Source organism: Hylaeus volcanicus, chromosome 4 (genome assembly GCF_026283585.1).
Source record: "Hylaeus volcanicus isolate JK05 chromosome 4, UHH_iyHylVolc1.0_haploid, whole genome shotgun sequence".
In the NCBI taxonomy this organism is placed as follows: Eukaryota; Metazoa; Arthropoda; class Insecta; order Hymenoptera; family Colletidae; genus Hylaeus; species Hylaeus volcanicus.
In genome coordinates this window covers 23844065-23866894 of record NC_071979.1, presented here as the reverse complement: position 1 = coordinate 23866894, position 22830 = coordinate 23844065, and the positions used below count along the sequence as shown (strand labels likewise).

Below are 22830 nucleotides of genomic sequence, written 5' to 3'. Positions count from 1 at the left end.
GTGTCTATCGTTACGATCTCTACTAGATTTCTATCGATATCTTTCCTTCATTGGTTCGTTTGGATCGTGAGATTTAGCGAATTTAAACCCGGAAAGTTCGTATTCTGCGGCGTCTACGAATTAATCAAGTCCACGTCGAAAATTTCCCTGTCCAAGGAGCAACCTCCGGGGCCCGAAAAGGAAGCGACGGAGAAGAGGACACAGCGAGAGCCTGTTTCCACCGTGGCACCAAGATGGCGTCGAGGTTGGCTCCTCCATTCTCCCGACTTAATTCACAATACCACCCTCCTCGTGTCCCCACTGTCTCCCCCCCTCCCCCATATCTCTCACTCTCTTTCTCTCTCTCCCATTTTTGGAGCGCGTTACGCCCATGGAATACGTAACGCGACGCGTGTGATATATGCACGTAATGCATCTGGAGCGTCCAGCACGCACCTCCCGTGCGCACACGCGCCCATGTGGCGTGTGTATGCGTGATGGGATATCGCGCACCACCGAAACCCTCCTCGCCACCCCTCGATCGTGGGTATTAGCATATCAATCCCCTCGTTATTCGGCCCTCTCGCGATCCCCGGGTCGCCGAGAACGCGCCATTAACCAACGAACGAAGGCTACCGCGCTCCCCGAGACAGGAAACTCCCGGCCAGATCCAGAATATCACGGACAAAACTTTCCCAAAATGGCTGTTGGGATTTTGGTTGTTAACCCTTTCCAGAGGTGACTGTCACTCGCATCTTGACGCGATTCAGCGACTCGAGAGGCGACTCTCGATCGCCGCTAGGTTCGAGGCAGTAAATCAACCAGCGATAATGCTTGTGTAGGTTACATTTTTTGGGGTTCAAAGTGTCGATAAAATGATCGTCGGTGAGGGAAGGGGGATCTAATTCTGAAATTTAACATTAGTTTGCGATCACGGATCAAGCTACATCTTTGTAAGCTTAGCACTCGCGGCAATAGTATGCTAAGAAAGCATCTAACGTTGCTGGTAGATACCAGAAAAGAAGGCCTTAACCCTTTGCACTCGAGATGCTTTCTTAGCATTCTATTGTCACGAATGCTGAGCTTTGATTGACTTCGAAAATGAGATCCTCAATTTGAGATTTGAGAATCAGGTCACCTTTCCCTCAACGACAATCATTTTATTGACACTTCGAGTTCCAAAGAAATGAAACCTAAAGAAAACCTAGCGGTGACTGAGAGTCACCTCTCGAGTGCAAAGGGTTAATAACGTAAAAATGAAACTGAAAATCGAGGCTTGCTTTGATTGCTTATTTACCAGGTGGGAGAGAATGCCAAGCTTCTAGTTAGAAGATGGAAGCTTTATCAATTTTCGAGTGAGGAAGGTAGGTTTACTGGTCGAGGTTCGATTACGAGAGAGTGAAACGTACCTGTGTTTCCGTCAGCGAGAGCGCCTGCGCCAGCTGCTTCCTTTCAGCGCCGACCACGTAGTGATTTTTCTCAAATGCGTGCTCGAGCTTCAGCAATTGGCTGGGACTGAAGGCTGTCCTTATTCTCTTCGGTTTCCTGAACGGCTGCAGGAGGAACCCTGGTATGTCTGGGCCTGCAACAAACGCGAGCAATGTTATTAAAAAAGACTCAATCTTAGCACAGAAATTGACATTTGGAACAAGGTCTGTTTAGAGTCCCTTCCTATTACTAAAAACTTCTAGTTTTGGCACAAGCACTATCGTATATATATATATATATATATATTAATGAAGTAGTTAACAGTAGTTCGAATTAGGCCGATCGCACACGGCGCAATCGATCAGTTTTAAACCACTCTGAAACTAGTTCTTTTTTTATTAATATTAAGACGAAAACTAAGAAATAAAATTTTTTTCAACTATAATATAGTTAGCCAAAGGCAGTGTAAAACTTACATGCTTACAGCGTTGTAATAATTGAATGTTCCATCTCCGGACTTTAGAATAACAGAAAAGTTTCTTACTCGGATTAAATAATCAACAGAATTAATTTGAAGCATAATACAGTTAGACAGCCAAATCTTCACGGGCTCTCGGACGATAGTTGCATGCGACCGTGGATCCAATTCTTCAATAGGTAAAACAAAGAGCGTAAACGGTTTGCGACGCTAATTTCAAATCGGTTCCACCGTGTGCGATCGGTCTTAATTTTGATCGGGCAGCACGCGATCGAACAAGGAGTCGAAGCGCGCGGAACTGAACAGGTGAACATCGATCGTCGAGTGCGTTCATCAAATTCCAGATCGGGTAATTTTTCCGGTCAGGACAGAGATGGGAGCAGATAACGCGATGCTCGCGGATAATTCATTACGGTTTAATTAATTTTTAAACGACGTCATCGTCGATCCTGTCCGCGCGTCGTCACGAGGGTGAATAACGACACGCAAGCCTGATTCGCTCGCGAGACGGTCGGTATGCATAAACGAGGAAAAAACGAGCCGCACGAGGTGGTGGTTACCTAGAAGTCTGGCCGGGTTGGTAATTGAGTATTCTACCTCGAAAGAGTCATGTCGATCGACCGATACCTCCGTCTGCCGGAAGTCAGCCGGGATACTTTGCCCGGAAAGCTCGCCACGATAAATCGCTCGATCCACGGCCGCTGGATCGCTGGCTACCGAGCAACGCTGCGAATCCGAATTGAATCTGAAATTTCCCTGTCACGTTCCGCTGCTCGCTGTTATGCTCGCGTTGAATTTCGATAGGAGAAAAGAATATCAATTTAACGCAAACGGAGTTAATCGTGATATTTATGACGCGTTTCGCTTCTTCACCTGGCTACCTGTCCTTTTATTTTGATTTACCAACGATCGCAAGCTTATTTGAAACAATTTCGCGATAATATTAAAGCTTCGAGTAGTCTCTAATTCTCTTCGTAAATAAATTCGCCCCTATGAAACAACGTTTCGACGGTTAATTGACCACTCGTGGTAGGTTTAATGTTAAACAAGATGCGTTTCCACGTGCGAGCATTCTTACGATTGCGACGGAGCGTAAGTCACATCCTTGATGGATCTGGCTGCCTTGGCTGCATCGTAAACTATGCCTCGATCACGATTAAACGTCGATCTCGCTTGTCACCTCGCCGAAGGATCGATCGTTCCCTCGATTTTATTTCCGTTTTCCATTCAAATTGACCGTCGATTACGCGCTTCGAATACCTTATGTTTCGAAGCTTTTACAGGAATGAGTAACGCTTGTTTACCTAACACCTTTTAATCGCGAGAATCGTGGGATTAAGTATTTCGCGACGAAATCAATATTTATGTAAGAATATCATTGAATTTAATACTAATTTCACGATTTCCTACGTGAAACGAGATGCTTCGTCCAGGTCCTGTTGTAGGTTTTAGACCAAAGACTCGGCTTGATTTATTTCGAAATGATTTCAGACTTAATTTCCAGGTAATTCCGTGCGAACCCTTTGAAACTAAAGATCCGAGTAATTAGTTGCGAGAAACGTCGGCCCCGGCTCGAATATTACCATATTTTATAAATTATCTAGCGCCGCCTCTGCTGGGTCGCTTCGAATCACCGCGAATTACGACGCAATAATGTATTATTAATTGCAGGTATTATTTGATACGATCTGCAGGATCATTAGCGTCGTTGTTGCGCGAAAACCAGTGCTTTTCTACGCCGACCGACGCGAATAGAAACAATGACTTGGCCGCCCGAACGCGCATCTGTCGCGCATGGCGACGCGTACCGTCTGCGAACAATTGCAGCGATTCAATAATTAATTAGACGTCGAGACCGACACCTGATAGGAATCAACCGAGCCTGGAGAAAATGGCGGGAGGTTCGCAGAGGAGAGCTCGAATAAAAATCGCATAATGAATTTATATTTCACGTTGAACGAATAAAAATTTGTCTCGATGGTTGTTCAGTGGAATCAATAAGTGTGACGCGAGTGTGGCTATAGACGATATTACCAAACATCTCGCCATTTCAACGCTATTAGCATAGTTATAAGAAAATTGCCGCTTTTAGCGAGTTTCAACTTTCCTCGAAGACCGTTCTGATAAAATTTTAATACTTCGCGTGCGCGACAGGCGGTAGTTTTGCTCTACTTTGTGGAGTACAGTTTTCAGCCAGGAAACGTTTTGTTGGCGTAACATAATGTCACGAGCGAGTTAGTTTAGTTTGGTAAAGTTCAGAAATAAATACACGAGAGTAAATTTTATCATCGAGTAAATTCAATTGGCGAAAATTCTTTTCCTAACGATGCAAAGAAAATGAATTCCCAAGTTAGTGGAGTATCGCAGAAGATACTCGTAAATATCGGAAAGAACCTGACACTATTCGCAATTATTAAAGCACGAATGACAGTGATATCTCATGAAAGACAAGTGTACCAACAACGTCCAACCCCTTTCGAGTCAGCCTGCATTTAACACGAGTCTCTCGTCAAAGTTCCTCGCGAAACCTGTAGATTTCTAGTCGTCGAGTCTTCCCATTCAGATCGGCTACTCTTCGATCCTTCGTTTCTTCTTCAACGCCCTCTTCAATCTAAATACTCGCTCCTTCCCTTTTCCCCGAGTCCGTTCGCGTCGCCGCCCCTTAATAATTTCCTTCCCCGTAGCTTTCCCTCTTCGCGGCGGCAGGACACCCAACTGCAATTTTATTTTTCCCTTAACCCTCCACTTAACCTCCCCGTTCTTTATTTACCACTATCATTTCCCTCCCATCGGGCATCCTCGCCCTCTCGCGCGAAATCGCGTCGTTAGCGAATCTCTAGGCGCTTCCTAGACGTCGCTCACGGCCCTTCGGACTCGTCCTGGCTGCCAGGAGAGGAAGGACGAGCCCAGGAGAAGGGAGCTACGAGAGCTAGACGGCCTGTAATTACGCGAAGGCTGTGCTCGCTGCCAAGCCGCCCTGAGCGACTCGAAATTACTCAAAAATAAGACCAAATCGCGAACATATCAAATTATATCCCCGCCGATTCCCTCCGACTCACCTCCGTGTTCGGCGTTTATCCGCGTCAACGTGAAATCGCCGTCGTCAGGGTGCCGTCGACCCCGGCGCTAATGCGTTTTTAATTGTTCGAAAACGCGTCTATAAACGGGCTGGACGCAACGTGACCAGAAATGCAAATTACCGAGCGATATACGCTCGAAAGCTTGGATTATTTTTCAATACGTAGATCGACGACGGCTCATTACCGTTAGGAGTCGTTAATGCCCCTTAACGACGAAACAAACTTATGGGGAATTTAATCGAATTAGTCGACCGCAACTGGTTTCCTCTGTTTACGATCGTCGATCGAACGAAAAGATTCGTAAGAACGTATCGAGACCTCGACGTTGACCAGTTCCTTGGATTGAATTTCACGTGCGGAATTATTCCAGATACCGTTTGCCCCGATGACTTTTTAACAATAAAACGAAACGTAAGGTAACCAAACCGCCTATTAGACGTCGATTATTTCGAGTATAATCGTATCGTCGTCGACCGTTAACGTTGCTCGTCCTCGAGGAAATATCGAACCACGGTCCCCCGGAGTGAATTACGCAGTCGACTAAACAATTAAGAAGCGCCAATTACGGAATTAAGTATGCAAATCGAGCGTCGTATATTACCCAGCCGCCTTCGTAATTATGCAAATACGCGACAACAATCGACCACTGCCGGCCAAATACATGACAAGGGAACACAAAAAACCAGCGGCGTGTCGGTTAAGTTATCGCTAACGCGTTTTCACCGACTCGGACGGCGGTCTATTGAAACTTTCCAGATGCGTAACACGCGGCCGAACAATGCCACGGAATTACCATCTGAATCAGGATTGTTGCTACTCGCCACGATTCGCAGCGTGCGCCTCGAAGCCAGTGAAAACACAGTTTCTCGGTGACGTCGCGGTTCAAAAGCATTGGGAAGCTCTACTCGGAGCTCCGAAGAGTGTACCTCGAGTTAAGACAGAAGAGTTCGCCAAGATGAAGAAGGTGAACCAGGTGCATTTCATTTTGAAAATTTCTACTGTGATTGAATTTTGGTTACAGGCTATTGAGGAAGTCGCATAATCAAACATTTATCGTGGTATTTATTTTTGTAAATTCGTCGAAAGTCAAGTATTTCGTTTAAGTTCATTTTCATTGACACTTGACTCAGAATTCATATTTTTGGTTCTTCGGTGTAATGGACTGTCGCCCATATATGAGCGATGTGGCGATCAACGTGTTAAATGGAAAATGAACGGATTTAGTTGGTAGTTTCAATTAGTAATGATATTAGACTATCTAAAAGTTGCTCCTCTAGTTGGCAGGGATATTCGACGACCCATAGGAACCTTCAAGCCTAGCGACAGCAGAATTAGCATCTGATATTTTAGCGTAGTGATATTTTAGTGTTCCTTGTGCCTCGATTAAATAGAAAATTAATGAACTTTGTTAGTAATTTCAATCGTCGAGTGATATTCAGTGTCTAAGAGTTGCTCGTCTAGCTGCCACGGATACTCAACGACCCGTAGGAACCTTCGAGCCTTCTAACAGCGGAATTAGCATCCGAATAGAAACAGGTCGCGACAACGATTAATCACCGCGCGCGCAGGTGAATCTACCAATCGGAACCAGTGTCGGATTTGAAATTACGAAGACCCGAAGCTAATTGCTTCGCCTTTCCTGTGATGTTTTACGGGAGGCAAATGGTATATGGATCTCTGAGGTCCCCAAGGCTTCATTAGTCTCGCGGTTGATCCGCCCCTGATTGGCGCGGTCGCCTTGGGAAAATTCTAGCTCCGCGGATTTTAGTAATTGCTCGTTCCATGGCTTTTTTCACCGTCGATTAATGATTTCCCGCGATCGACGGAAACCGGTTGCCTCCGTGCGCACAATAACGACGACCCGCGGTAACATCGATCGCTATTTAATTACACGGCCAACCGAATCATCGACGAAGTCGGTCGCTGTTTCAGATACCGTCGACGATTTCTCAACGCGCCGCGGAATTAGAAAACGAGCGCGATTTGCATACGTGTCGCGACCGATAGTCGCTTCTAATTGCTACGCAAAGTATTCCATCGGAGGCTCGCTCTGAGGTATTCAATTTTTCAAATAAGTCGCGGGTCTAGTAGAATTTTATCGAAATGGGAAGTATCAATGGTGGGTATTTTGAAAATCGTTATATTGCCAAGTTTGGTACGAGGTGTCGATCTGCTAAAATGTTTTGAAAAGAGGAACGTATATTATGAGAAGCCATGTAGAATTTTATTTAAATGGAAAGTATCAATGGTGGATACTTTTGAAATCGTTATATTCTCAAGTTTGGTACGAGGTGTCGATCTCCTAATATTTTTTTAAAAGAGAAACGTATATTGCGAGACGCCAAGGATAGAAATGATCTTCCTCCTTCTTTTAAGAGAATAAATACATCAATCGTCAGATAAAAGCATTGACTAATAATTAATTACGACGAAGACCTCGATCTAATTTCCTGTAAAGAGCAACATTAACCATAGTCGACGCGTCGCTGCAGTAATTTAAATTCGATGCGCGATAGGGGATGCTGGTAGCCAGTAGCAGATGTCCCCGCGTTCCGATTAAAGACAAAAGTTCGTAGCGTCGACTCTCTCACCAATTACTATATCCACCACCGCAATAGTTCAACATCGATCACGTCTGAATTCCCAAAGAAATTGCCTAACAGAGCCTCATTACGCCAAGAGGAACGATGACCCATCGAAAACGAACAATGGCTCGGGCTCCGAACAGGCAAAACACTCTCTATCGCTTTAATAATCCATTAAAAGCTCGTCGACCGCACAAAAGGCAGAAGTACTCGACGAAACGACAACAACGCCGAACAGAGAAAAGTGTTTAAAAGATCATCGGATCGGACCGTTCGATTTAAAACATCGCCCGCGATCCTATTGATCGCGGGGAGCGACGATCGAGCAGCGATCGAGTGTGACGATTCGCTCAATGAAGACGTCAATCGGATTCACAATGGAACAAGTGAAAAAAATGGCGCGTCATTGTCAGCGAACGAGATCGCCGACGGAGACTTTTTCGCGCGACGAGTCGAACCGTAGAAAGAAAAAAAAGAATAAGAGAGAGAAAAAATTGGGGTGGCAAAGGGGAAAAAATGAAGAGGAAACACGGAGGACCCGTGGAATCGACGGTGCCGCTTAAAAAAATGACGTGGAGCTACCGAGGGCCATTGTCGACGATGGACGCCCCACGGTGAGAACGTCACAAGGGTAAACGGCGCTTTAATAATGCTGATTAAGTCGCCTATTGTGCTCGTCCACGAGTTTTCGATGATGGCAATCAAACGCCTGCGCCGTCACCTCGCTTTCTACTCGAGTTTCACTCTGGTCGACGTCGCTAAACTGTCCATTTATGCGAGCACGTATTTCTTTTTACACGGAACCACACGCCAATCGCCTCGACAAGATTTCTGCAAATCGCCTTGATTTTGAATTTAGAGAGCTTTTCTGTTTTCAATAAAATTCTTTTGCACGAGATCCTATTCGACGATTTCTTCACTGTGCCGTTTCCAATATTTTCCAACCCAAACCTAACCCCACCTATGGCCCGACAGTGCACCCTATTCCGCGCTCAGTTATCCCAGAAACGTCTGGTCGCAACTTCCTGCGAGATTAGCATTTCCATAGCAACGTTTCCCGCGAACGTATCGCGAACCGTGCCGTTCCGCGTCTGACAAGTTTCGCTTAACAAAAGCGTAATTACTCGGAATGGCTAACGGCTAATGGTAATTGCTCGTGACTTAACTGCAAAGGTAATTCCCTTTCGTAATATCAATTCCCCGTAAACAGTGTCGACGTCGGACCGAGGCGCGATTCGCTATCGCGTCCGTTTCATTTGCGCAATCGTGTATTAGAGGCAATTAGTATTGCAACCGTTCGTTCGGCGTTCGAAGACGTCGTTAAAAGAATCACTCCGTGCCAACTCGTGTATAGCGACGCGAGATGTATAGTCTCGGCGGCGAGTATACGCCTACGAGAGGTTTCCAATCCTCCGTGGAACCTGATACTTGATAAAGGCAAATAGGAGACGAGAATATCGACGGTCATACTTTGTAACGAAATGAATCGCGAGAATTATGGCTAATTATTCGATACGCGAACATTGCTGCTCTCTCGCTAAACAGGCCCGTTCTCTTCAATTGCTTCGACTATGTAATTGCAGCTGGAGAGAGAGAGAGAGATCTCGAAATCACTGTAATTATTCCCACGCTAAAACCAGATCTAATTCTAGACTATCTTACTTCCAGATTTCAAGTTAATGTTAAATTGTTACATATATAATATCGGTGTTTCATTTAGTACCGTGATGTTTATTTCTACGCAAACATTCGCTGATTAAATATTCACGGTTATTTTGAATGTGTAGGTATATCTTTCAGAGTCATTAGGCCGTCGCTGATCGCGCGCGGCATTGAAGTCTCCAGGCCTCGTTGGCTATTTGTACACGGGAATTACTCCCACGGCCACTGCCGCGCGTCTATGTAACACGAGGATAGTTAAAAAGTGTATTTCGACGACTCTTCGACTATCTGACGAGATGCACGAGATAAACGAAGATCAACCCAAAATTGGAAAGAAGGAAACCGACGAGGACTTACTCGGACTCGATATGATTCACCCGACCTTGTCAGATTATACCAAAAGCCCCTGATATTCTCAGAAAATAAACGTTAATGTCGATAATCCTCGGTCGCGCTAAAAAGTTTGATCGGAACCGAGGACTACGATATTCTTCGACGAGAGTTTCCGAAGAACGACTCTCCGAGGGAAACCCTGCCTCGCCTATACGGGGTGTCCGAGCCTCGGACTCCGAGGTACCCGCATCGGAATTAGCGGTGAGCTCGAGTTACAGGAAAATAATACAAATTCCTGGATAATGGGAGCCCTAATCGAGAAGTCGAAACAATCGAGGGAGCGGGGTGCGCGTTAGACGGCGTGCAAACATGGCGACGATTCTTTTTCTGGGGTGAAACTAGTTCCCCGACGCGTTTCTCTACCGGGTGGCGAGTGGCTGCGCCGTATACGCGCCGATCGCGGTAAATTTATGGTAATTGTCTTCTCCGTCCCGAGACGTTTCGCCTTTTCTCTCGTTTCCCGCTGCCAGGCCGCGCAGAAGTGACCTCGTAAGTAACTCCGAGCCGGCCTCATGATGCCTGATTGCCGCCCGATTAGGTATCGCGGTGTCGTGGTGCCCGCGGAAACGAACGATCCTGAAAACGGGCCAGCGCTCCATACGGCCAAACGGAAGCGAACCGCCACGCTGATCGAGACAACCAATTTCTGGTGGAACAGAGCCCTCCTTTTTCGATTGAGCGATTAATCGACTTTACGTTCCGTCCGCGCAGCACACGATACATTAGCAAGGGAGAAAGAATTCGGGGGTGTGCTGCCAATAAGGAGGCAGCTCCATTTTGTTATGGTTTTGAAGTTAGAACGTAATCACTAAACTGCCGATCTTTATGCATTTACAGGAAATTCGAATGTGCGAGAAACTAAAAAATGCAAGCAATATGCAAGACTATAAAAAAGATTGAAAGTAAAGTTCATGTTATAATATTTGCAGAATAAAAGAAATTCCTATTTAGATACAATTTTTGTAGTCACGTTACCGAAGATTTTATTTTGAGATCTAAAAGTCGAAGTCAATCTAAACTTAGCATTCGTGACAATCGAACGCTAAGAAAACATCTCGAGTTGCTAAAAGATACCAGCGAAAAAGGCCTCGAGTGCAAAGGGAATTACCTATTTAAAATATTCCTACATGGATCAAACGAGTGCGTAATATTGAGATCGCAGTGGATACTGTGAAACTTTGTTTCCTAAAACCAGGCATCAACGAACCAACACGAAGAGGTCCCTGGTTTCTCGATTGAGCTATTAATTCTCGCGCGGACGCGGGAAAGGACCGCGCATCACGGACGAAATATAATTAAGACGAAAATTCGGTCCGGCTTGATTGCACGCCAGCGGACGACACTCGATGGATAATTGACGCGAGCGAACCGGTAATAACACGGCTGAGATTCGGTGTGGTAAATTACCCGCGATGGAGATTGTCGGTTGCGTAACGCTGAAATCACGGATTCCGTGCGAAGGATGCTGAAAAGGGAGAAAATCTCGCACGGACGACACTCGACGTCGAGTTATCGATGTCTTTTATCGGGAATTCAACACCTATCGCAACGGGAAATTGCGAACAAAAATTTCTTTTCGAATATAAAACAAATTGGCTCCGCTCGAATCGCACGTTCTACGTTTTTGCAAAATTTATGCTCGTCCCGCGGCCACGCCTAGTTTTCCCCTTAAACGCTCGTTTCGAAATACCTGTCGCACGGTATTCAGCGACACTTCATTCGTCACACGCGAGGAGTCTGAAAGTCGACCAAAAAAAGGGGGCTGAGAAACGTTGGGACGATAAGTCATGTCGTTTATAAGACTAGCAGCGAGTCGGAGTACGACGAATGCGCGAGTACTTTTGAAAAACGCTGCAATAATTCATTCAGCGCGTGCACTAAACACTGCGAGTTACGGTCAATAAACAAACGAGCATCCTCTGCAACAGAATTCCATCGGTAATACCTGCGCCATTACAAGTTACGATTAATGATTTATGATCGAGTCGCGATCGCAGATAAAAGTAACTGGCAGTCTCAGATGAACGAAGCGACAAGCCGTTAAATTTGAAGTATTACGAATCAAGCGTTGCCTCCTATACGGACGTGCACCTTGACGCGCGTTTTATGCTCGGGATAAAAGAAACGAAGTCTAGATGCGAACTTACGAAACACTGTCATTTTCGCGATACGCGAGCACGGATAAATAGTTGACGAGTAATTACTAATTAGCTTTGATTCAGCGCCGAGTGCGCATCGGTAGCGAGATGTACGCTCTGTGCAAACAAACCTATCGATTATGTCTCCAATTAAACGAACCACGACGTGAGTCAACAACGGAGTCATAATCGTCAATTACGAACATGTTTTTCTTTTTTTGTCTGAAACGTCTAGCCAGCATCGACTTCTCGTCACTATTCTCGCGTTATCTCCTAATCGCTCTTTTCATTACCGCTTATCGCGACGCCAAATATAATTTGATAGATCAACGCAGCTTGGAAACGATCCATCCGCTAGAAACTATTTCAACATGTGCACTATCGACCGATATACGCTTGGACGATTTCATACGTTGTGCTCGTTGGACGTTCTTTTGAAACGGAAGTTTCGTATTTTAACATCGGATTTATCTTTACTCGTTAGGGTACTACATTAGGGGACTCGGCGTGTCGAATATTTGAAGCATTTCATTTTGAAGCACGTAGTCCTTAACGCGAGTGAAACTTTATTTCTTGCACGTACAAACGTCGCGTTAAAAATATTATTCTCGAGTTGTACCATCGGTATTATTCTAGTCGAGCGTTGCTTAGACACAGTTTAAGATGGAAGGTATGATCGTGCAACAATTTTCGAGTAGTATAAATTATTGGAAATAAATTGCTGCTTAATATCGGAAGGCTGCCATCACTTATCTATAAAACTGTACGAGGCGAAATAACTAGATAATTGATCGCCAGATTAGGAACATTCGGCAAACTGATAAAGCTCAGTGTTTTCGTGTTTGTCTAAAAAGTATTCGCGATATGAAACTTGTATCTTACATCAGGGCAATGGAGTAGAGAACGTCACGACCAGTCCTTTTGTTAGACCGGAGTAACATTTTCATTGAAAGAAGTACGCTCGTAAACGCGCAGTGGTGTTTCTTGGTTATTTATACGTCCTCCGATTAATTGATATTCACTCCAAACGATAACTGACCGAACCTGGGCTATTAAACGATCCTTGAAAACCAACATGCGTAGATTCTGTGCAATTACCTCGACAAAGTATACAGGAACTGATTTTCTGTTACGAAGGCATTACACGGAGCTGTGATTTCATTCGTTAAAATAAATAGATTCTCTCGCGCTGCTTCCGATCGACGATGGGCGAAATTCTTATCTAATCCTATTCTTATCGACGTTTCCTTCGTTGCTCGTCGGATAAAAATTGAAATTTGTATTATAGAAAAAGTATTTCACGGTGTACAAATAAAAATTTCAATGCCCGATCGAATTAAATTGCTATTCGATGGGCTCCTACTCGACTTTCGATATCGTCTATATCTTCCCTCTAAGAATAATCGAGAATCGAATGGAAAGATGGTCGAGGAGTAGAACTTTCTATTTCGGCAGGTAAAAGCAGTTTCGACGCTGCTTTCGGAGTTTTCGGACGTGCTCTTTTCCTTCATTGAGAACACGCGAAGACGATGACTGGATGGAATGCTCGTCCGAGGGATTACGATAGGCCCTATCGCGGAATAATTCATAATTGGACGGAACGCACGGTTATCGCGACCGAATGAATCAATTACGTCGCCACGAGGGGAAGAGCCGGTTGTTTTGCTTGCTCGGAGGCCCGAAGCGCTCGTGGGTGATAAGGAGATAGCGTGGACCGCAACGTTACAAAACCGCCGTTACGAAATCTTTGCGTAACGTCTTTACTACAGGGGACTCCGAGACTCTTATTTACCAACTCTGGACGTAATTATTGCGCGCGTTCTTCGCCTTATCCGCTCGAATCGTGGTCCCACGGTGTCGCTGTTTACATCGTCGACCGAATCGATACCACTCGAGATGAGAAAATAACATGTACCTCTTGCCAAAATCAAATAGGCGACGATTTAATTCCTGTTCGCAGTATTTTGTAAATATCCCAGGTCGGAGTAAGAAAATCGTGACCGAATTCGGACTAATGATACCCGGAGACATAGCTTCCGTTAGGTAGGTTCCATTAGGTGACGGAAACTACTACCGATCCCGACAAGAAATTCGATCGATGCACACGACTGTTTACTGCACTTACTGTTTACCGAAGAGACCAGCGAAACGCCCGATAAACTGTTAAACCGCGGTTGTGTGCGTTACAATTACTCACGGAAAAGAACCGGTCGGACTGTTCCAACTCGAGAAAACTATCGACGACGCGGGGTTTATTAACTCCCATTGAAACTGACGAACCGAACCCGATTATCCGCACACCGCGACTAGTTAGGCTTGATGTTTTGATCGACGCCCGTGTCGCGGATACGCCGAGCCTTTTTCTGACTCCTCGTTAAAACGGGCAATTACCGACTTCCAGTTGGAAACGAATTTATCGCTGCTTCGTGGAATTCCCCCTACCCCCTCCCGGAGAAAATCCGTAGTTGTCTTTACTCCCGTGACTTTCTTCGGATCGAGAGAAGAAATCTTGGGAGAAAGCCTCGGGATAAATTGCTGTCGTTTTTCAGCGATGCTGCCAATATTATCGAGTCTTCGCGGGCTCGAACACTCGCCGGTTAATGAATTTACCGTCGAGGTAAAAAGTACGCGATCGGTGTCATCGGACCGATAATATTCGGAAGCGACGTAATAGCTGAGAGATGTAATGGCTGGAAAGAATATTTTCTACGGTGTAGCATCTTCACTGTTTAAGATAAGCGACTCCATCGTCTGTTTCATCCCTCGCGAGTTGTGTCGAGCTACTGGAATGGTACAGTTCGTTGCTTAGAAGTTGGTGAGACAGTTGGATTGGCTAGGACGATACCTTTACTCGCACGAATTTTCGTTATTGGCTGAATCCGTTACACCTACAAGGCTATCGCGTAACGAAGACGGCTAACGAAACGTATCGAGATAAACCGAGAGATCAATAGTAACTATTGATGTAGATACACAGTCGGTCCCATAAATATTCGTACCTCACAATGTCTATCGATGAAATTTGTTTAAATTAAATGGTAGGTTCGATATTTCCAAGCGTATGTTTGTATAAATACGTTGATGTATATATAAATATAAGGGTACGATGCGTCTGGGAAAATATTTGAGCTCCATGCTCTATAATTTAAAAACATTTATTTCTTAACAATTTACTTATATATATGTATATATATATAAGTATATATATCTGTAAGCTTATTCGTACATATTTCTAATCAAAAATTCATTTGGTAATATTAAAACTATTATTTAATTTAGTCAAGCTTTTTCGATAGACATAGAAGGTACGATTATTTATGTGGACTACGCACGGCGTAATCCCCTTGCTTCCCTCCTCTTCAGTTCGTAGATGCCTCGCCAACTTCTGAGCAATATACAATACTAGAGTAAACAAAACACTAAGGTAACATTCCAGCGTACTACTCCTACAGCCTCGAGGATACCGAACGCATTCCGACTCAACGCACAATAGTATCAACCGCGAGTGGCTACCTTAAATCACCCATCGCACGTTATCAAAGCCTCCTTATCTCTCGTACTCCTTTCGCGACGACTCGTTCAACAGACTTTGTTCCACCCTTGTACCTAAATCGCCCGGTGAAAATCTCTCGCTCGGAGGACGCTTTTACCCATCGTCCTAACAACGCTGAGAAACACAGATCCCTGGAGAGATACGATCGATTCCCCACAGGGCGACCCAAATCATTCGACCCAAATCATTCGACCCAAATCATTCGACCCAAATCATTCGACCCCTAGATTCTAAGACAAAACGGGCACGTACCTCCGGGAAATCTGTGAGGGAAGATCCGTCCGTGCCTGGAGAGCAGCCATGGGTAGAGCGGGTAACTGTCTCTGGGTGGTTGATGAGGATGAGGCGGAGGATGAGGTCCACCTGGAGCTGCACCGCCGTGAGGATAGGGTCCGTGCGGCGGGCCATGCGGCGACGCTCCGTGGTGCGCCTGAAGGGCCACGGCGAGGTTCGCCGCTTGGAAGTGCTGGGCCGCGGCCAAATTCGCAGCCAGGGCCAACTGTTGGGTGTGATACTCGTTTTGGCCCGTTTGGGGCCCGGTGGGCCCGTGTCCAGGCAGCCCATAGAGGGACTTCAACTGTTCGGCGGCGACTGCGGCCGCGGTGGCCGCACCTGGTGGCGGCGCTAGATAGTTGGGACTCGGTCTGACGACTCCTGGCGGCGGCTGGGGATGAGCACCGACGGGAGAGTCGCCGTGGGATATCCTGTGAGGCGGACTCGGGCTGTTGTTGGGAGTGGACCCGCCGCTGTGGCTGTGGACGGTCGTCCGACCAAAGTCCAAGTGCGTCGCGGCGGACAGGTGATGATGATGGCCGTGATGGTTCGCGTGATGATGATGCAGGCTCCCAGGGTGCGAGGGGGTCCTCCGCGAGTTGGGGTACGACTCGACGGAGGAGCTCCGCGACACGGGCCGGTCGGAGCCCTCCGAATGAGCACCCGGCGATCTCGCGGTGACCCGACGACTCCGTGGCGACGAGGACCCTTCCACGTCCATCGGGCTCCCATCGTCCCTCTCGATCTCGACGCGTTCCAGCCGGTCCAATCGGTCCTCGCGACCCTGTCCACCGCCGCCGACGATCGAGTCGATGCTGAAGCCGATCTTCGGCTTCGAGGGCACCGGAACGATTGGCGTCGGCGCGAGCGGCATCATCGTACGATTATCGTACGCTTGGCTCACGGATTCTCCCAATTGGGCAGGACGGACCGGACTTGTCGCAGTTGGCTCGAGTCAAGTCCGCCGCATCCCTGCGACCACCTAGACGCAGGCCTGCTTCGACGGACCGAGACCTCTGTAGCCAGGCCGACCTCGACGCGCCGAGGTTATCTCCCGCGAACACTCGGAACTCACTCTCGAACACACTGATAACTCCTGGTCTCGGATACCGTCGCGGTCGTGTCGTTTTCTCGTACCAGCTTTCTCTCCTCTCGAGATTACTGATAGACCACCATGTCCAACGATCTCGCCGCGTATCTCTGGATCACTAGTCGGTTCCCAGCACTACGATCACCGCTACTCATCGTTCACCTCGCCCGTGCGGAATTGTCACCTAGGGATCACCCAGTCCACGATGATCCCCGAGCGTCGCGGTGATGTCGTCACCCACGCGATACCGCGACACAGTCAGCCGATTCTCGCGTCACTCACTGGCACCGCGCGACCGCGTCTCTCCATCGAGGTTCACCGCGCGTCACGCGATTGCTCGAATACGCAGAGGCTCCTCGTGATTGAAAAAAAAAAAGGTAAACGAAAAACGTGACGGAAACTGGAGCCCAAGGACCGTTTGGCGCGTACTCGAGACTCCGACAAGCCAGAGCTCCGCGGCTCTGACGGATGTTTCTGGCACGAGAGCTTGCTGGTGTTTGAGCAAATTACAGGCTAAACGAGGCGCTCTTGGACGGTAGTGGGGGTGTTCCGGAGTTGGCTTCCATCCCCTCCTGGCGCAAGATACGACGACGGAGGGGGCAAAAATCGACTCCGAGTAGGCGGTCCGCAGCGTTCCAAACGAGGATGCTAGGCGTGCACCAACCTTGACGCTATTGGACGGTTCTTCGAGGTAGAAACTGCCGCGGATCGGAGCCGACCTCTCCGCTTCGATTCCACGAGGTAACCGTTCGCGCTGCAGTGGGGCGACGCATTAGTCGGCGATGGGCGTTAAACTCACGTTTTTGTCGTGCGATGAAAATGAGTCGTTTAATTAATACGTCTGGACCCCCAACCCCCGCCACACCGACGGCTATCCCTACCAACGGGCGCTCTCTCTTCGTTCCGCGGTCGCGCGACGACACTTCGCGGCGAGTTTCTTCGTCTCCGCGTCGCTTTCTTTTGCCCAGAGGCGGACGGGGTGGGTACAGTGTCCGTTCGTGATGTTTCCCTCCGCGACTTTGTGTATCCTCCAGAGGGATAAATGTTCCCGAGGGTGGGGACGAGGAGAACCACTGCGAGGAGGTCAGAAGAGCCTGTAACGTTGTTAAACACGTTCCGAGCCCAGTGAATCAGAGCCTCCTTCGTAAAATACGTTTCGAAGCGCGCACGACGGATTCGTTTCCGTCGTTCCGTCGTCGCTGGACCGTTCTATCCGTTGATCGACTCTCTGTTGCTCGATTTCTTCGATTGGGATGATGAATACAGACGCTCTTCGTCAGAAATTGATGGTAGCTAGGTCTTCGTCAGCTGGTCACGCCCTTGATGCTGGATCGCAGAAAATTCCCAAACTCACGCAGGTCGTTCAAGAAATTCTACGCGATGTTGCTTGATACGAGTGCGTCGATTTATGGACGAATCCAAGAGGTACTCCGTGTTCGTGATTTTGGAGCAGAGTAAAATTCGTAAAATGGAGCAGTCTTCTCGAGGAAGTAATAAAGTATAAACTGTCGACGTAGATAGATTTCATTGGCAATGAGAGAACACGAACGAAGGATACTTCTATTAATCGAAACGTGTCCGTCTTTGCCACAAAAGAACGCCAAGGCCTGATGAGACAGCACTCGAGTGGAAATTAAATAGGACGGTCTTAGCCGGCGGGGAAGTGAGTCTAATCGACTAAAAAGTTGAAAATTGAAACTTATCTAGCAGATCCTGCCTTATACGTGGCTCTGTCAATCGCTAGACAGGCTGCAATTTTGTTTAGGTGACTGGTCAAGCGATATATCCTTTGCAGACGGCGCCTCAACTGATTACGAGAGCACATTTTCTTAGCCATCTCTATTCCTGCAACCATCCAGCCTCCGAAATCAAATAGCTAATTCGGCTTATCCCGCGATAGTCTCCGAATTCTTTCAGAGAGGAAACCTAGAGATCTCGAAACTGGGATTCAAGATTTTGCAACTAATCTCACAGAGGTCGCAAGATCCTCGAGACTCCGATCGATCTCCATCTAGTCACGCTAAGTCACAATTGCCACAACAGCTCCGATCGACGTAAGTGCGCGATTAAGCTGACCGGTTAAGCTGTGACACTTTCTTCGACCCCGGTAGAGAAAATCCAGCGAATACGAGCCGACGTACCCCGATTTAATGTCTGTGTTTAAGCCGTGCCTAGCTAGTGTCGAAACCCTGGAGAACGATAGTTGCGCGATCGCTTGCGCAACGTCGCACCTGAACGAGTTTGATAGGGTTAAGTATGAAAGTGACTCGCGAAAAATCGGCGAACTGGGAAAGGATCGCTGCAGGTACTTGGACGGAGCGTTTAGCGGTAGCTAAGTATCCGTCGACTGATTACACCCTCGGAGAACCAAGTTGGATCGATCGATTTGTGGAGTTGGCTCGCGGAAAAATTCCAAACTCGCTACGAATACCGTAATTTCTGCGAGAGTCTTGTTTCGATAACGACGATTTACTAATAGTAGAAAGTTCGCTTAAGATCGTATGCATACGCGTCAGTTGGGAAAGCTGGAGGCTCGAAAAAAAAGCGAAGTTCGATAATTGATGGCTGCGGGGAGTTATTCGCGGAATCGACGTGTCTTCTTGTCCTGACGTTGACGTAGAAATTCCGGCTCGAGGATGCCGTTTGATTAGTTTTTTTTTTACGCGAATAAGTGTTCACGATTGTCGCGGCACGGTCTGGTCGCGTTAGAACTCGAGCTGCGCGTCGTTTCCTGACTCCTGATGGAAGCTAATCGCTGGATGGTCTCGCGAGACGAGCGCCAAACTCGACGCGCCATTTTTAGTTCAGAATTCTTATCGATCCTTGAATCTCGTGATATTAGAAAAAACAAGCAAGGTTGTCTGCTCGTGTGAATTTAAATCAAACAAAGAAACGTGGGTGATAATCATTTTTTTTTTTGGTCAGAGAGCAAGGTCAGTTCGATGAAAATAATTCTTACGATTAGCGATATGCTTCAGGGAGTTACGCTAATTTCTTCGTAACCCTAACGACTCCAAGGCAAACAAGATTGCCTCTCGAACGACCATTGCAAACCATTCCTTCAGCAACGCCAACGATCCCCAGCCTCTTGTCCTGTCACGACCATAGATATACGATCCAATTATCTTTATTATATGGATATATAAAAAATTGTCAAGGAACACGCAGTCATCGCTAATACCCGGCGACTAGATATGCGAGATACCAGCGATTCTTAACTGGCGTGAGTCTTTCGAGTTTTATAATCCTGTTCTGTCTGTTTTAAGTGCCTCGCGTTTTATATTATTACACAATCTACTTGACGCTTCGGCTATGCATATTTACACGATTCATTTCGGAGTCTTGTCAGAGTTTGATCAAACAAAAAGCTACTTTCAATTTATATATACGCGAGCTGCACGCTAAATTAGGTCCATTATCATCTGAAGAAGGCCTCGAAGTACGATACAATCGACACGTCGCTAACGTGCTCCATAACAAGTCCATCGTCATCTCAAAGTTATTGGAAGATGACTCCGCCATCTCGAGAAGACAACCCGACTCGTAAAAGAATCGACCCTTTAAGGCAGTATTTTTTCGCGTTTTGGTGTGCCGCGAGCCCACTCCACACCCCCCTGGCGAACAAGAGCAGCCCCTATGGCGGCCGAAGTCCGATTTCTCGCCCTACCGAAGATGTTGCGACCGGTATCGCGTTTCCAACACGTGTGTAGGTGTACGACACGTGGAACGGAAGTGGGGATATTCAACATGGCGACTCTGCACACATCGTACACACCGGTGCACCAATGCGCGAGCAGCTAACACGCCCGTCCCGGCGGTGGTTCCCCTTTCCTTTCTTCTTTCTGTTCCTGTTCGCGGCTCCCTCGTTTTCTTCATCTCCACCTTCGCCGCGGCGGCTTCCTCTCTTCCACTTTGCACATCCGTTGCTAAATACCCTCCCCTCCCCAGTTTACCCTTTGTTGGGAAACAGGGTCTCTTTCTCGCGGGCAACGCTAATTCTAAGCATCTTCGAGGCGTTGAAGAACTGAAAAAGAACCGGAGGAGAACTGTTCCTTCTTTTCAGATCTCAGCCATTTTCGACAATAGTTCCGTGATAGAGGTTGAAGCGTACGACGTTAGGTTCCTTGGATGAGACTCTCAGACTCCACTCTCGAGCCCCTATCTTCTCTGTTTCTAAGTTTCCTTCCCTCAATAAAATGGGACCCGATTTAAAAATGTGTTTTTTCAGTTATTTCTTGGAACAGTACGCCCCAATTTCGAGTCATCGTGAACCTCGTAGTGTCCCCTTAATTCACGGCACCCAAAAATGAGCGACAGGACTTTTCATAAAGGAAATAAAAAAATGAGTTCCAAAGGTAAGACGACAATGAAAATAAATTTCGATAAGATTTGCGAATTTGACGAGGTGAACAAATTAAATTCTACGACGAATGTTAAATTACCTGACCTTCGACAGCTTCAGGTGTTTTAGTAGGGCAGCAAACGTGTTAAAGAGATCCCAGGATCTTTTAAAATGGAAACTGGAAAGGGTGACGCGCGGCGCGCTTATGGGAGCCGGTAAAATTCGAATTTAACGCGTTTCGAATTTAATATTCGACCCGTGGCGCACAAAACCCCTCTGTGCCCGGTGACCGCGGCGATCGACTCGGACAAACGAGGCGAAATAAAACGGTAGACGTCTCCTTTAGAAAATTTGCATGCACTTTGTATCGGTTTGAAGTGCCGGAAACCGAATAAGCCTGCGAGAGTCCCTTGCACGGGCCACGTCTGCGCGAAGGGTCACACCTGTAAATCCCTTTTCGGCCCTTTGAAACCCCAGACACCCGCGGAGATGATTTTTACGGATCGCAGACGTTAGGCGTTCCGAAGGAGAAAAAAAAACTCGAACGGGCTACGAATTTCAACGGCTCGAAGTCGAAAGGAAAATTGAAGCAATGATACAAAAAATAATCGATCTACGTGCAAGAAAAGAGGTCGCGTAGAATAAACGACGCGAGGAATATTGCACCAGCTAACAAAGAAGGGTTGGAAAAATAGAGAGTGGGACCAACGTTTTCGTAAAATCGTCGCGAAAGGCTTCCTTTGACAACGTTATTTCGCATTCTTCGAACAGGCTTGAAACGGTCGCGTATCAACAAAAAATTGTTCTTGCAAACGTTCGTTGCTCCTGGGTAAAATCGATCGGAGATTCGTTAGAGCGTCATTGTCGCCATGGGAAAATGGAAAGTACGAAAGAAATACTGCGTGGCACAATCGACGATTGTGCACCCATTGTATCGAGCATTGTTTGAAACCCTCCGCAACAATGAACTCTTTTCCGTCGCGTTCTTTCCGCCCGAGTTTAACCGAAAATTCCCAACGAGACAGTCTTTCGCAGTTTCCGCGTTGATTTTACAACAATCCGAACTCAACCGTCTTCGCCTGGTTTCGATTTCTCATTTTTTTTTTTAGCCGCTTGAATTTCGGTGAACAAAAAAAAAATTGTAAAGAAATCCGTGGACGTCGGCGTTCTTTGTTCGGGCACAATGCCGCGCGTAATTGGCCGAGCGATAATAAAATCTGAAGAATCGAGGATCTGGGGTCCTCGAAGGGGAATACTTATTTTAATATCCTTGCCAAGAAAGATAACGTTGCCTTCGTTAAAATAAAAATTGACAACTGTCTGCCGTGGCATTCGGATTTACTCGTGCCATTTAAATCGGATGCTTTAGAAAGTCCGGAGACTTGGATGAGAAATAGTCTTCCACGATCGAGCGTTATCCGTAATGAAAATAACGTACAAGTAGCAAGGAAGAGCAAGGAGTCGAGCTGATTAACAAAAGTAGCGTGATTTTGCCATCCAGCGGACGTCTTCCGCGATGTTGCGGGGCTTGAAACATGAATAATCGAGCGGACAAAAGCGGTCAGGCTTAATCCTTGGAGGTGATCGACGAGACATCGCGTACCGGGCACAATGGAAACGAAAGAAGTCGACGTACGCTTAAAGATTACATTACAGGCAAAATGGCGTGCTTAATCAGGCCATTTATTCGTCGAGCAACGGGCAGCTACCGATGTGAAAAGGGAGGAAGGTTTTGTGATCCCGACCCTCCCCACGGGCAGCCTCGTATTTCTGCATTGTGCGCGCTCCAGCCATTGTCGGGTGCTGGCTGCGCGAGTATCGATTACACG

The 22830-nt window shown here is 46.9% G+C and overlaps 1 protein-coding gene across 1 annotated transcript in view; it reads right to left on the bottom strand.

Annotated features, from left to right (window-relative positions):
- The window catches only part of LOC128875238 (homeobox protein EMX1-like), a 35553-nt gene extending 18356 nt beyond the window's left edge, over positions 1–17197 (bottom strand). The window contains exons 1-2 of the mRNA XM_054120626.1: positions 15549–17197; positions 1389–1561 (exon numbers count right to left, since the gene is read on the bottom strand). Of these exons, the coding sequence (XP_053976601.1) occupies positions 1389–1561; positions 15549–16446 (1071 nt within the window). The 5' untranslated portion in view covers positions 16447–17197. The remainder of the gene's footprint in view (positions 1–1388; positions 1562–15548) is intronic.
- Positions 17198–22830: the final 5633 nt, after the last annotated feature.